This window comes from Paroedura picta, chromosome 9 (assembly GCF_049243985.1).
Source record: "Paroedura picta isolate Pp20150507F chromosome 9, Ppicta_v3.0, whole genome shotgun sequence".
Taxonomy (NCBI): Eukaryota; Metazoa; Chordata; class Lepidosauria; order Squamata; family Gekkonidae; genus Paroedura; species Paroedura picta.
The window spans coordinates 2,578,238-2,589,267 of record NC_135377.1 but is presented as its reverse complement, the minus strand read 5'-3'; the positions used below and the strand labels follow the sequence as shown (position 1 = coordinate 2,589,267).

The window sequence follows — 11,030 nt, the reverse complement described above, 5'->3', positions numbered from 1 at the left end:
CCACAACCATAAGCCCAGCAGAACTCAGAAAGTTCAGGCAGGGCCCTGATTTCCCCCGGGAAGCTCACTCCACCATGCAGGAGCCAGGGCCAAAAAGGCGGTGGCCCTTCTTGAGGCCAGACATATTTCCTTGGGGCCAGGGATCCTAGCTGGTTGGTGTTACTAGATTGCAGTGCAATGAATGCAGAGAGGCAGTCCCTCAGGTACACAGGGCTGTGACACCAAAGCCGTGTCAATGACAAATCACTTCTGCTCCTCTCTTGCCGTGCTCTGGATGGCCCAAGCTAGGCTGATTTTCTCATATCTCATAAACTAAGCAGGGTCAGCCCTGGGCCTAGTCTGCACACAATAGATAATGCACTTTCGAAGTAGATTTTCCTGTTCTGCACAGGCAAATCCAGCTGCCAAAGCACATTGAAAGTGCATTATCCTGTGTGTGCAGACTAGGCCCAGGTCAGTAGAGACCCCCAAGGAAATACAGGGTTGCTACATAGAGGCAGGTGATGGCCAACCACCCCGAAATGTCCCTTGCCTTGAAGACCACAAGGAGTTTCTATAATAGGCTTCATCTGGACCACCGTCATTCTAAAATACGCCTAAGACTCATCAGCTGAGAAAATGGGCAGAACTCCAACTGGTCATCCGTGTCAGTCAGGATCAGATTTCTAATTTGCTTTGCATCTCTTTTTCCAAAAAAGTAAAGTAAGAGTAAAGTCAAACTTTATTGCACTAGGCCATAGGCCATCGCAAGATCAAATAACAATATAATTGTTAAAAACAAACGCAGAATTAAAATGACACTTGACCCCCACACCTTCTGCTCGTTCGCCCTCAGTATTTGCCCCAAGGCCAGCTGGAATCTTTCTTGCGGCCAGGGCAAAGGTGGCAACCCTTTGTGTCACAAACAGGTCCGTATCAGACAGCAAATATCTTAATTTATCACGAGCTGATGAAAATGCCCCTGGAATGATTTTATTTAGAAATTTCCTCCTTGGATCTGTGTAAAGTGGACATTCCAGTAGAATCACAGAATCATAGAGTTGGAAGGGGCCACACAGGCCATCTAGTCCAACCCCCTGCTCAACGCAGGATCAGCCCTAAGCATCCTAAAGCATCCAAGAAAAGTATGTATCCAACCTTTGCTTGAAGACTGCCAGTGAGGGGGAGCTCACCACCTCCTGAGGCAGCCTATTCCACTGCTGAACTACTCTGACTGTGAAAAATTTAGTGTGGCAGATCTTCAACTACGGTAATTTTCCAAACAAGTGTTTCCAGTTTCTTCTTCCGGTGAGGACAGGAGTTTGCAGTGGTCTGAGGGCGCACAAATGTTATACGTGCCTTCTAGGAGGGGAGGGGGTCACTGGCAGGGATTGTGGGACCCATCAGGATGTCCATCACCTGGGTACCTTCGACGGGCTGCTTTCGGCTTTTCCATCACAGTCCAGTCCTGAGAAAGATGAAAAAAGAGGCCAGCGAGACGCCGACTGTGCTGCGGCCGATCTGAATGCTGACCGCCCCGTCGCTGTTGCAGAGGTCAAGGTTGCAGCACGTAACTGGACGCGTCAAACCGATCCCGTCCACGTCGGATGGGAAGCATTTTGAAGAACAGGCTCGTGTGACTGTCGCATCTCCCTGGAAAGGATATACTACAAAACAAGGAGCAAAAATAAGACAGATGAGCCCTGTAGAAATGTGTGCCATGTTTCTGGTTTGTTTTGTTGCAAGCAGTCATGATCAAAAGTGTTGGCCCTTAGTTGTACAAGGTGGGCAAACTTAGTCCACATCTTTCCTTTCTGATGAACTTACCGAGGAGGAGGAGGAGCTGGAGGGGGGTATACCCCATATTTTACTACCCAAATTAGTCTTAAAGTGGCATACAGTCACCTACCTTCCTCTCCCCACAGTAGACACCCTGTGAGGTAGGTGGGCCTGAAAGAGTTTGGAAAGAATTGTGACAGGCCCAAAGTCACCCAGCTGGCTGCATGTGGAGGAGTGGGGAATCAAACCCAGTTCTCTAACTTGGTATAGTGGTAAAGAGAGCCATCTTGGTGTCATGGCTAAGAGTGGTAGCCTCTGATCTAGAGAACCAGGTTTAATTCCCCACTCCTCCTCCACATGCAGCCAGCTGGGTGACCTTGAGCCAGTCCCAGTTCTCTCGGAGCTCTCTCAGCCCCACCTACCTCACAGTGTGTCTGTTGTAGGGTGGGAGATTGTAAGCCATTTTAAGACTCCTTTGGGTAGTAAAAAGTGGGATACAAGAAACCAGGGCTGATTCTGCACTTTGTTTTTTCCATTGTGGATCCTGCTGAAATCAGATCGATTTGAACTCGGGACTTCCTCTGTCCCCCCCCCCTCAATTGAAACAGAATGTATTCTGCACTTGATTGGGGAAGCTCAGAATAAGGAATTGCAGCAGTAGTCTCTTTCTTTTCTTGAACAGGGCGGGAGGGAGAGGATTGGAGACAGCAGAGAAGAGAGAAATAACAAGAGGTAAATCTCTGCTGAGAGAAGTTAGGGCTTCTGGAGCACAGTCACCTTAAAGGAAGCCTTGCAACGGAGAACCAAGAAGTCTTTGAACTGACACCCTGGCCAATCAGAGAACACTGCTTTGCTACCAGGCATAGAGAAAGGAACTAATTCGCAAAAAGCAGGAAGCTGCACACTTACTGATGCTGATTTTTCAAATACCGAGTGTAATATCCACTTCTGGATATCACGGGGGAAAGGTAGGGTTACTCCAGATCAATCATGCATGTTGCAGAAAGAAAATTTAAAGCACCCAAATCAAAATGGAAATCGAATTCAGCGTAGGCGGCAGGGATTTAGTCAAGCTGGGAGTGCGTAAAAGGCCCAGCTCTTCTTCCCAATCAGAGGCCGCTACTCCTGACCACTACACCAAGTTGGGAGCTTCTTTGCACGTTTCAGTGACATGCTCTTATGCTTTCCAGTGTGAACCAGAAGTGACACAGGCAAGTCAGAGATGTTGGAGTGATGCTCTGTTTTTTGGGCAAAAACTCTATGGTGGAATTACCACAGCGTTTTTCTCAAAAAACCAGTGTGTCACCCTGAGGTCCCTGACATGCCTACATCACTTCCAGGTCAAGCTGAAATTCCGTAGGCATGCCCAGTGTTCCTCCTTCATTAGAGGGGAAATCCCCCCACACCAACCAATGGATCCACCATGGAGAGGTAGGTGTCTGGCCTCCCTAGGCCATCCCTGCTGTGAAGATTCTCACCTTCCTCCAGGGAGTACATTGTCGTCTTGCACATGGTGTCATTTGTCGTGCAGTTGGCTATGTCCAAGCATTTGTCAGCACTTACAGGCTCACTACAGGAATAGCACCGCAAAGCATGAGCTGGGAGCAAGGTAACAAAAGAAGTCTGTTAGTATATGGCAAGGAGCAGCAAACATCTACAGGAGTCTTCTAGCACAGGGGTAGTCAACCTGTGGTCCTCCAGATGTTCGTGGACTACAATTCCTATGAGCCCCTGCCAGCGAATGCTGGCAGGGGCTCATGGGAATTGTAGTCCACGAACATCTGGAGGACCACAAGTTGACTACCCCTGTTCTAGCACTTTAAACGCCAACAAGATTTTATTCTGGCATAAACTTTCCTCAACTGGAACCCGCTTTGTCAAATGCATGCACATCTCTACAAGACACCTCAGTGATGGAATTTCTAACCGAAGAGGTCCACCCTAAGTCATTCCTGGCAAAAGTTAAAACACACATGGAACAGCTGTATGCTGAATCAGACCACTGGTCCGTCGAGTCAGGATGGTCAAAGATTGGCAGCAGCTCCCCAAGGTCCCAGGAAGAGGATTATTGTGGGGGGCGGGGGCAACCTGTGGTTCCCCAGATGTCCATGGGCTACAATTACCATGAGCCCCTGGCACGCAATTGAAGTCCATGGACATCTGGAGAGCCACAGTTTGCCCCCTCCCCAGACTTAGTGCCTGGTCCTTTTAACTGGAATTGAACTTGGGACTTTCTGAATGCCAAGCAAATACTCTGCCCTTGAGCCATAGCCCTTCCCCAAGCAGGAGTATAGTGGAGAACAAGAAGAACAAGAGTTGGTTCTTAGATGCCGCTTTTCTCTACCCAAAGGAGTCTCAAAGTGGCTTCCAATCGCCTTCCCTTTCCTCTCCCCACAACAGACACCCTGTGAGGTGGGTGAGGCTGAGAGAGCCCTGATATTACTGAAGAAGAACAAGAGTTGGTTCTTAGATGCCGCTTTTCTCTACCTGAAGGAGTCTCAGAGTGGCTTCCAATCGCCTTCCCTTTCCTCTCCCCACAACAGACACCCTGTGAGGTGGGTGAGGCTGAGAGAGCCCTGATATAACTGCTCCAGAACAGCTTGATCAGTGCTGTGGCAATCCCAAGGTCACCCAGCTGGTTGCATGTGGGGGAGCGGGGAATCAAACCCGGCTTGCCAGATTAGAAGTCCGCACTCCTAACCACTACACCAAGGTGGCTAACAAGGTTAAAGACTAACAAGGTTTAATCCACTATAAACCTTTGTGGGCTCAAAGCTTCCTTTGTATCAAAATTACTGCTGGATTTGAATCTAGACCACGTGATGCAGTTTGGCATAGTGGTTAGGACCTCAGGCTTCTAATCTGGAAAGCCAGGTTTGATTCCCCCTTCCTCCCCTAAATGTAGCCAGCTGGGTGACTTTCGACTCAGCACTGATAAAGGTGTTCTGACCGAGCAGTGATATCAGGGCTCTCTCAGCCTCACCCACCCCACAGGGTGTCTGTTGTGGGGAGAGGAAGGGAAGGCGACTGTAAGCCGCTTTGAGCCTGCTTCGGGTAGAGTAAAGCAGCATATAAGAACCAACTCTTCTTCTTATTCAGTAATATCAGGGCTCTCTCAGCCTCACCCACCTCACAGGGTGTCTGTTGTGGGGAGAGGAAAGGGAAGGCGACTGTAAGCCGCTTTGAGACTCCTTCAGGTAGAGAAAAGCGGCATATAAGAACCAACTCTTCTTCTTCTTCAGTAATCTCAGGGCTCTCTCAGCCTCCCCTCCCTCACAGGGTGTCTGTTGTGGGGAGAGGAATGGGAAGGCGACTGGAAGCCGCTTTGAGACTCCTTCAGGTAGAGAAAAGCGGCATATAAGAACCAACTCTTCTTCTTCTTCAGTAATCTCAGGACTGTCTCAGCCTCCCCTCCCTCACAGGGTGTCTGTTGTAGGGAGAGGAATGGGAAGGCGACTGTAAGCCGCTTTGAGCCTCCTTCGGGTAGAGAAAAGCTATATATCTTCTTCCTCTTCTTCTTCTTCTAACAGTTCTCCTGCAGGTCGACAGGCCTACCCTATGGAACTAGCTTCATCATGCTTGGTTCAAAGGTTGTTTGGCTTAATGGTCTCGTTTGACTTGCTGGATCCCCTGCCTCTCCTGCTTGGAGCGGTTGCCCTTCTGCTTCCAGAGGCAAGGTTCAGTGCTTCACAAGGATCCTCATCAGAACTCAAATTTATCTAAGCACACCCTATGAACCCAACAGAGAAGAGAAGCACATGATTTGAGGGGAACTACTAGAACCCGGGAAGAAAAAATCTTCCTTTCCAGTTCTCATTTCAACATCAAAAGAATGATGTTTTTTTGTATCCTGCTTTTTTAATACACAAGAGAGTTTCAACGTGACTTGCCATCCCCTTTCCTTTCTTTCCCCGCAACAGATACCCCGTGAGGCTGAGAGAGCTCTGAGAGAACTGATCTGTGTGAACAACTCTAAGAGCACCATGACTGGCCAAGCTCACCCAGCTGGCCGCATTTGGAGGAGTGTGGAATCAAACCCAGTTCTCCAGATTAGAGGTCAGCAGTCTTAACCACAACACCAAAAGAGTCCAATTTTTGTACCCCCACGATTTACTTCTGAAAAGGCTCAATGTCTCAAAGCAGCTAACAATTGCCTTCCTTTTCTCTCCCCAAAACAGGGGCCCTGTGAGGTCGGGCTGAGAGAGCTCTGAGAGAACTGTGACTGGCCCAAGGTTAGCCAACTGGCTGCATGTGAAGGAGGAGTGGAGAATGAAAGCCAGCGGCCACATTTCTCAGCCGGAACACCAAGCTGGCTCTCGAATAGCTCTGCTTATGCTCCTTCAGAGAAGTGGGTGTGGGAGTGGGATTTAGGAGCCAGCCAGCCGATCGATCAATTGATTATTTACCACGTCCATTGTGGAAAAGGAGACTCAGCCTGTAGAGCAGGGGTAGTCAAACTGCGGCCCTCCAGATGTCCATGGACTACAATTCCCAGGAGCCCCTGCCAGCGAATGCTGGCAGGGGGCTCCTGGGAATTGTAGTCCATGGACATCTGGAGGGCCGCAGTTTGACTACCCCTGCTGTAGAGCCACGGGGGAAGTGGGCTCCAGGGACATCTACTGAGGTCAGTGGCCATCCAAACTTCCGGGGAGCTCTCACATAACCCTAGAGTTCCCCAGACTTGGGAATCCTTGACCTAGATCCAGACTTGCGTCTCTAACTGTCCATTGCTTGCAACCCAGTTATAAAAAGGGTTTTCTGTCATTCAGAGAGGTCCTACCGTGCTCAGCATAGACGGCAGCAGCCAGCAGCAAGGAGAGAAAGACCTTCATGCTGTCTCTGGAGCGACTCCTCGGTCTTCGCAGGCAGGCTGGCCGCTGTCCCAACTAACGCGCAGTCCGTGTCCGACGAAGTTTTCCACCCTGCTTCACACCCCTCTAGAACAATAATGCACTGAAAAAACAAGTTTGTATTGACCCTCGAGAGGATGAAAGTTTCTCAGATCAGCAAGCCACTCCCCACTGGTTTAAGTTTACCCCTTGGCTTTCCTCTCTGGCCAGAAAGGAATCTTTTTCTCTGCCTTTGCTCAATAGAATCCTAGAATCGTAGGGTTGGAAGGGGCCTCCTGGGTCATCTAGTCCAACCCCCTGCCCCATGCAGGACACTCACAACCCTCCTGCTCATCCACTGTCACCTGCCACCCCCTTGAGCCTTCACAGAATCAGACTCTCTGTCAGATGTCTCTCCAGCTTCTGTTTTAAAATTTCCAAAGATGGAGAACCCACCACCTCCCGAGGAAGCCTGTTCAACTGAGAAACTGCTCTAACTGTCAGGAACCTCTTCCGGATGTTTAGGTGGAATTTCTTTTGAATTAATTTCATCCCATTCGTTCTGGTCCATCCCTCTGGGGCAAGAGAGAGCAACTCTGCTCCATCCTCTATATGGCACCGTTTTAAATACTTGAAGATGGTGCTCAGTGCTCAGATCCCCTCTCAGTCGTCTCCTCTCCAGGCTCAACAGACCAAGCTCCCCCAACCTTTCCTCCTACGTCTTGATCTCCAAACCCCTCACACCATCTTTGTTGCCCTCCTCTGGACACGCTCCAGTTTGTCTTCCTCCCTCTTCAACTGGGGTGCCCAAAACTGAACACAGGACTCCAAGTGAGGCCGAACCAGAACAGAGTAAAACGGTACCATCACCTCCCGTGATCTGGACATGATCTTCCGTTTGATACAGCCCAGAATCCCATTTGCCTTCTTAGCCACTGAGTCACACTGCTGACTCATGTCCAAGGTATGGTCTACTCAGACTCCTAGATCCTTTTCGCGCATGCTACTGCCATCTCTACCTAAATAATGCATCCTATGCTACAACATCCATTAGATGCAGGAGTGGCTCTTCTCACATCTGGCAGCCAAAGCAAGTATTTCAACCCAACACAGGGCCCTGAACCCAAACGGAATGGGGTACGGCTCTTCAGAAAAGAAAACTAAATCATTACATTAAAACCAGGCACATTGGTATTTGGGGCAGGTGGCTCAAATAATCTGTTATGTGAAAAGAAAGGCAGATGGAGAACTTGTTAGGAGACCAAGAGGCTTCTCATGGACATCTTATAGAAAGGGAAATGGTAAAAGTCAAACGGTCAAGGTGTGAATCTTGCTCAATGGATGCCAAAATGTGCTAAAACAACGGTGAAATGTGCTTCTGTGGATGTTTTATTTATTTGTTTGTTGGGTTTCTAGGCCCCTCCTCTTCAAAATGCCTCCTTTCCACCCAATCAGGGTCCAGAAGATGGGAAAACACTTTTTTGAAAAAAACATATTAAACCACTTGAGTAGTTAAAATACATTTTAAAGCCATAACATAAAAAGGGGCAGACACTAATCTTGAGAACGGGGCTTAATGCCCCAATCCTCCTCCACATGCAGCCAGTTGAGTGACCTTGGGCCAGTCACAGTTCTCTCTGAGCTCTCTCAGCCCCACCTACCTCACAGTGTAGGACACAGGAATCTGAAGGGCACTTGGTAGTAGAGGAAGCGAAGGGCTGGCCTATCCTTATCCATTGTTGTTCCTCTGTATATTTCTAAACAGCCTGGGGGGTGGGACATGTCCGGCTGTCCAAGTTGGAATAGGGCCAATCAGGGTGCAGCCAGCTTTGTCCTGATTGGCTCTGCCCCTGTGGCTCCCGCCCTCTGCCCCTGGACTCTAGCCTCTTTGCCAGGGGTAGTCAAACTGCGGCCCTCCAGATGTCCATGGACTACAATTCCCAGGAGCCCCTGCCAGCATTCGCTGGCAGGGGCTCCCGGGAATTGTAGTCCATGGACATCTGGAGGGCCGCAGTTTGACTACCCCTGCTCTTTGCTCTTAGACGCCTCAGTGCCTGGAGCCAGCAGCAGGTAAGGGGAGAGGCCCTGGGCAAAGGGTCCTGGTGGAGGCCTTGCTAACGAGGGCCTCCCAGCCTGCTGACTGCCTGCTAAGGAGCTCTGTCCCAGGCCTCCTAACTAGTTGCCCAGCCCCTGCCCACCCCACTTGATTTGGCTGTGAGCTGCTCCCCAAAACCACCTTAAGCTGCCTGGCCAGGGGAGGGGAGCCTTTCAGGGCCCGTTCTTCGGAACGGGCTTTGAAGCTAGTAATTGTAAAAACAAGATGAAGGGATGGGGTTGGCGATGGGAATGGAGGATAAAGGCTTGGGGCTTTGTGGTTTTGCTTTCTTTACAGATTGCTTTTTTGGCCGAGACTCAAGATTACAAAATATTTTAAAAGATGCAATCAGAGACAACAAAACAATCAATGAGCAACGCAAGAGGATTGCAGAATCTGAAAGCCATATAAGACACAAATTGCCTATGGCGGCAGATACTAGAAACAGTGCCCAGAATAGGCAAAAGTCAGTGCGGTACAAGCAAGATGGTTATCTATAATCACCGTTGTACTCGGCCAGGCCTTCTCAACCTTCGTGTAACCCTGGGGGCAGAAAGGGGGGAGATGACGACTCCGGAAGGGCTTCCCCTCGATTGCAGATGCACCTCCCTCAGGATGGGGACCACCAACATATTAGTACTGGGCAATCTTAAGGTCCTTCTTGGAGTGAACTGGGAGAGGCGGTCCCTTAGACTAACATTTGCTTTCAGAAATGCATGGCTGGGTGCTTTGCTGGTATTAAATTGCTTAAATCAATACACACCTGAGAACAATGCATAGTATCACATGTCATGCATGAAACTGGCAAAAGGCAAGCTCCTTTTTTACCCCCTCACAAGGATGTGTTTCTTGGCTCAGGAGTTTCACTTGAACACACCTGCCCTTTCCTCCTCTTTGACGGAGGGGCTTCCATCCGTACACCCCTCGGGACTCAGAACCAAAGCAAAGACAACGCAAGTCAGGGGAACTGGATCCGACCCAAGGCATTTAGTGAGGGTCTCAGGCAGATACTGTGTGACTTGGGGTTTTCTCCAGAATTTCTGTTGAAGACGGCTTATGGCCAGGCTTAAAGAGGTTATTAAACAGTGAGTAGTGGATATAGAACACCAACGTGATTTAGCAAGTAACTCTGCCTTTATTGTTAGGAGGAGGAGGAGGAGGAGGAGAAGGAGAAGGAGAAGGAGAAGGAGAGAGTTTGTTCTTATATGCCACTTTTCTCTACCCAAAGGAGTCTCAACGCAGTTTCCAATCACCTTCCCTTTCCTCTCCCCTCAACAGACCCCCTGTGAGGTGGGTGAGGCTGAGAGAGCCCAAATATTACTGAAGAAGAAGAGTTGGTTCTTATATGCTGCTTTTCTCTCCTTGAAGGAGGCTCAAAGCGGCTTACAATCGCTTTCCTCTACCCACAACAGACACCTGTGAGGTGGGTGAGGCTGAGAGAGCCCTGATAACAGCTTTATCAGTGCCATGGCGAGCATTTGCTGGCAGGGGCTCATGAGAATTGTAGTCCATGGACATCTGGAGGACCACAGGTTGACTACCCCTGCCTTAGAGTAAAGAAAAGCAGGGTATAAAAAACAACCTCTCCTTCTCCACCTCCTCCTCCTCCTCCCAGTCAAGGTAAAGGGAACACAGGTGTACGATATCAGCGCCTGCAGCTGCCCATACTGCTGAGAGATTTGGCAGTAAGACTAGGACCTTGGCTGTCATCCAAACATGGCCATTGCTTGCCTCACCACAGGCTCCCAGCTGATGCCAGAGAACCAGAGCTGCAGAACCGACCATCCCATTCTGTGTTTGGGTGGCCACGACAGTATGGCTAAGCAAATTCCTTCATTCTGCCAGAATGCGTTAATTTTTCTGGCATTCCCCTTGCCTGAGTCTGCCCCAGATGGATGCATTACGAACACAGGAAACTATGTAGGGAGAGAGGGAAGCTGTAAAAAGGTCTCCTTGCCATTCTATCCACACTCAGAATACCTGAGAGAATGTAAACGTACTGGATTGCAAAGACTTAAGAGGCTTAAGTGGGTAAATAGAAAGGGCGGGAGGCTGAATCAAAAGGGTTGGGAAGAAGACAAAAGGCTTAGGGAGGGGAATGGCGGGGCGGAGTGGCCAAGACACTCTGACTGTGGAAAACGTTTCCCTGATATCTAGCCTATATCGTTGTACTTGAAGTTTAAACCCATTACTGCGTGTCCTCTCCTCTGCAGCCAACGGGAACAGCATCCTGCCCTCCTCCAAGTGACAACTTTTCAAATACTTAAAGAGGGCTATCATGTCCCCTCTCAACCTCCTTTTCTCCAGGCTGAACATTCCCAAGTCCCTCAACCTATCTTCATAGGGCT

General features: G+C 49.4%; 1 protein-coding gene across 1 annotated transcript; it reads right to left on the bottom strand.

The window, feature by feature from the left end:
- Window positions 1-703: 703 nt before the first annotated feature.
- On the bottom strand, window positions 704-6,714 carry LOC143844370 (ly6/PLAUR domain-containing protein 2-like). Its single transcript, XM_077351358.1, has 3 exons — window positions 6,539-6,714; window positions 3,237-3,356; window positions 704-1,646 (listed from the first exon to the last, which is right to left on the bottom strand). Exons 1-3 carry the CDS (start codon window positions 6,588-6,590, stop codon window positions 1,435-1,437), a joined length of 384 nt encoding a protein of 127 aa, XP_077207473.1. The 5' UTR covers window positions 6,591-6,714; the 3' UTR covers window positions 704-1,434.
- Window positions 6,715-11,030: the final 4,316 nt, after the last annotated feature.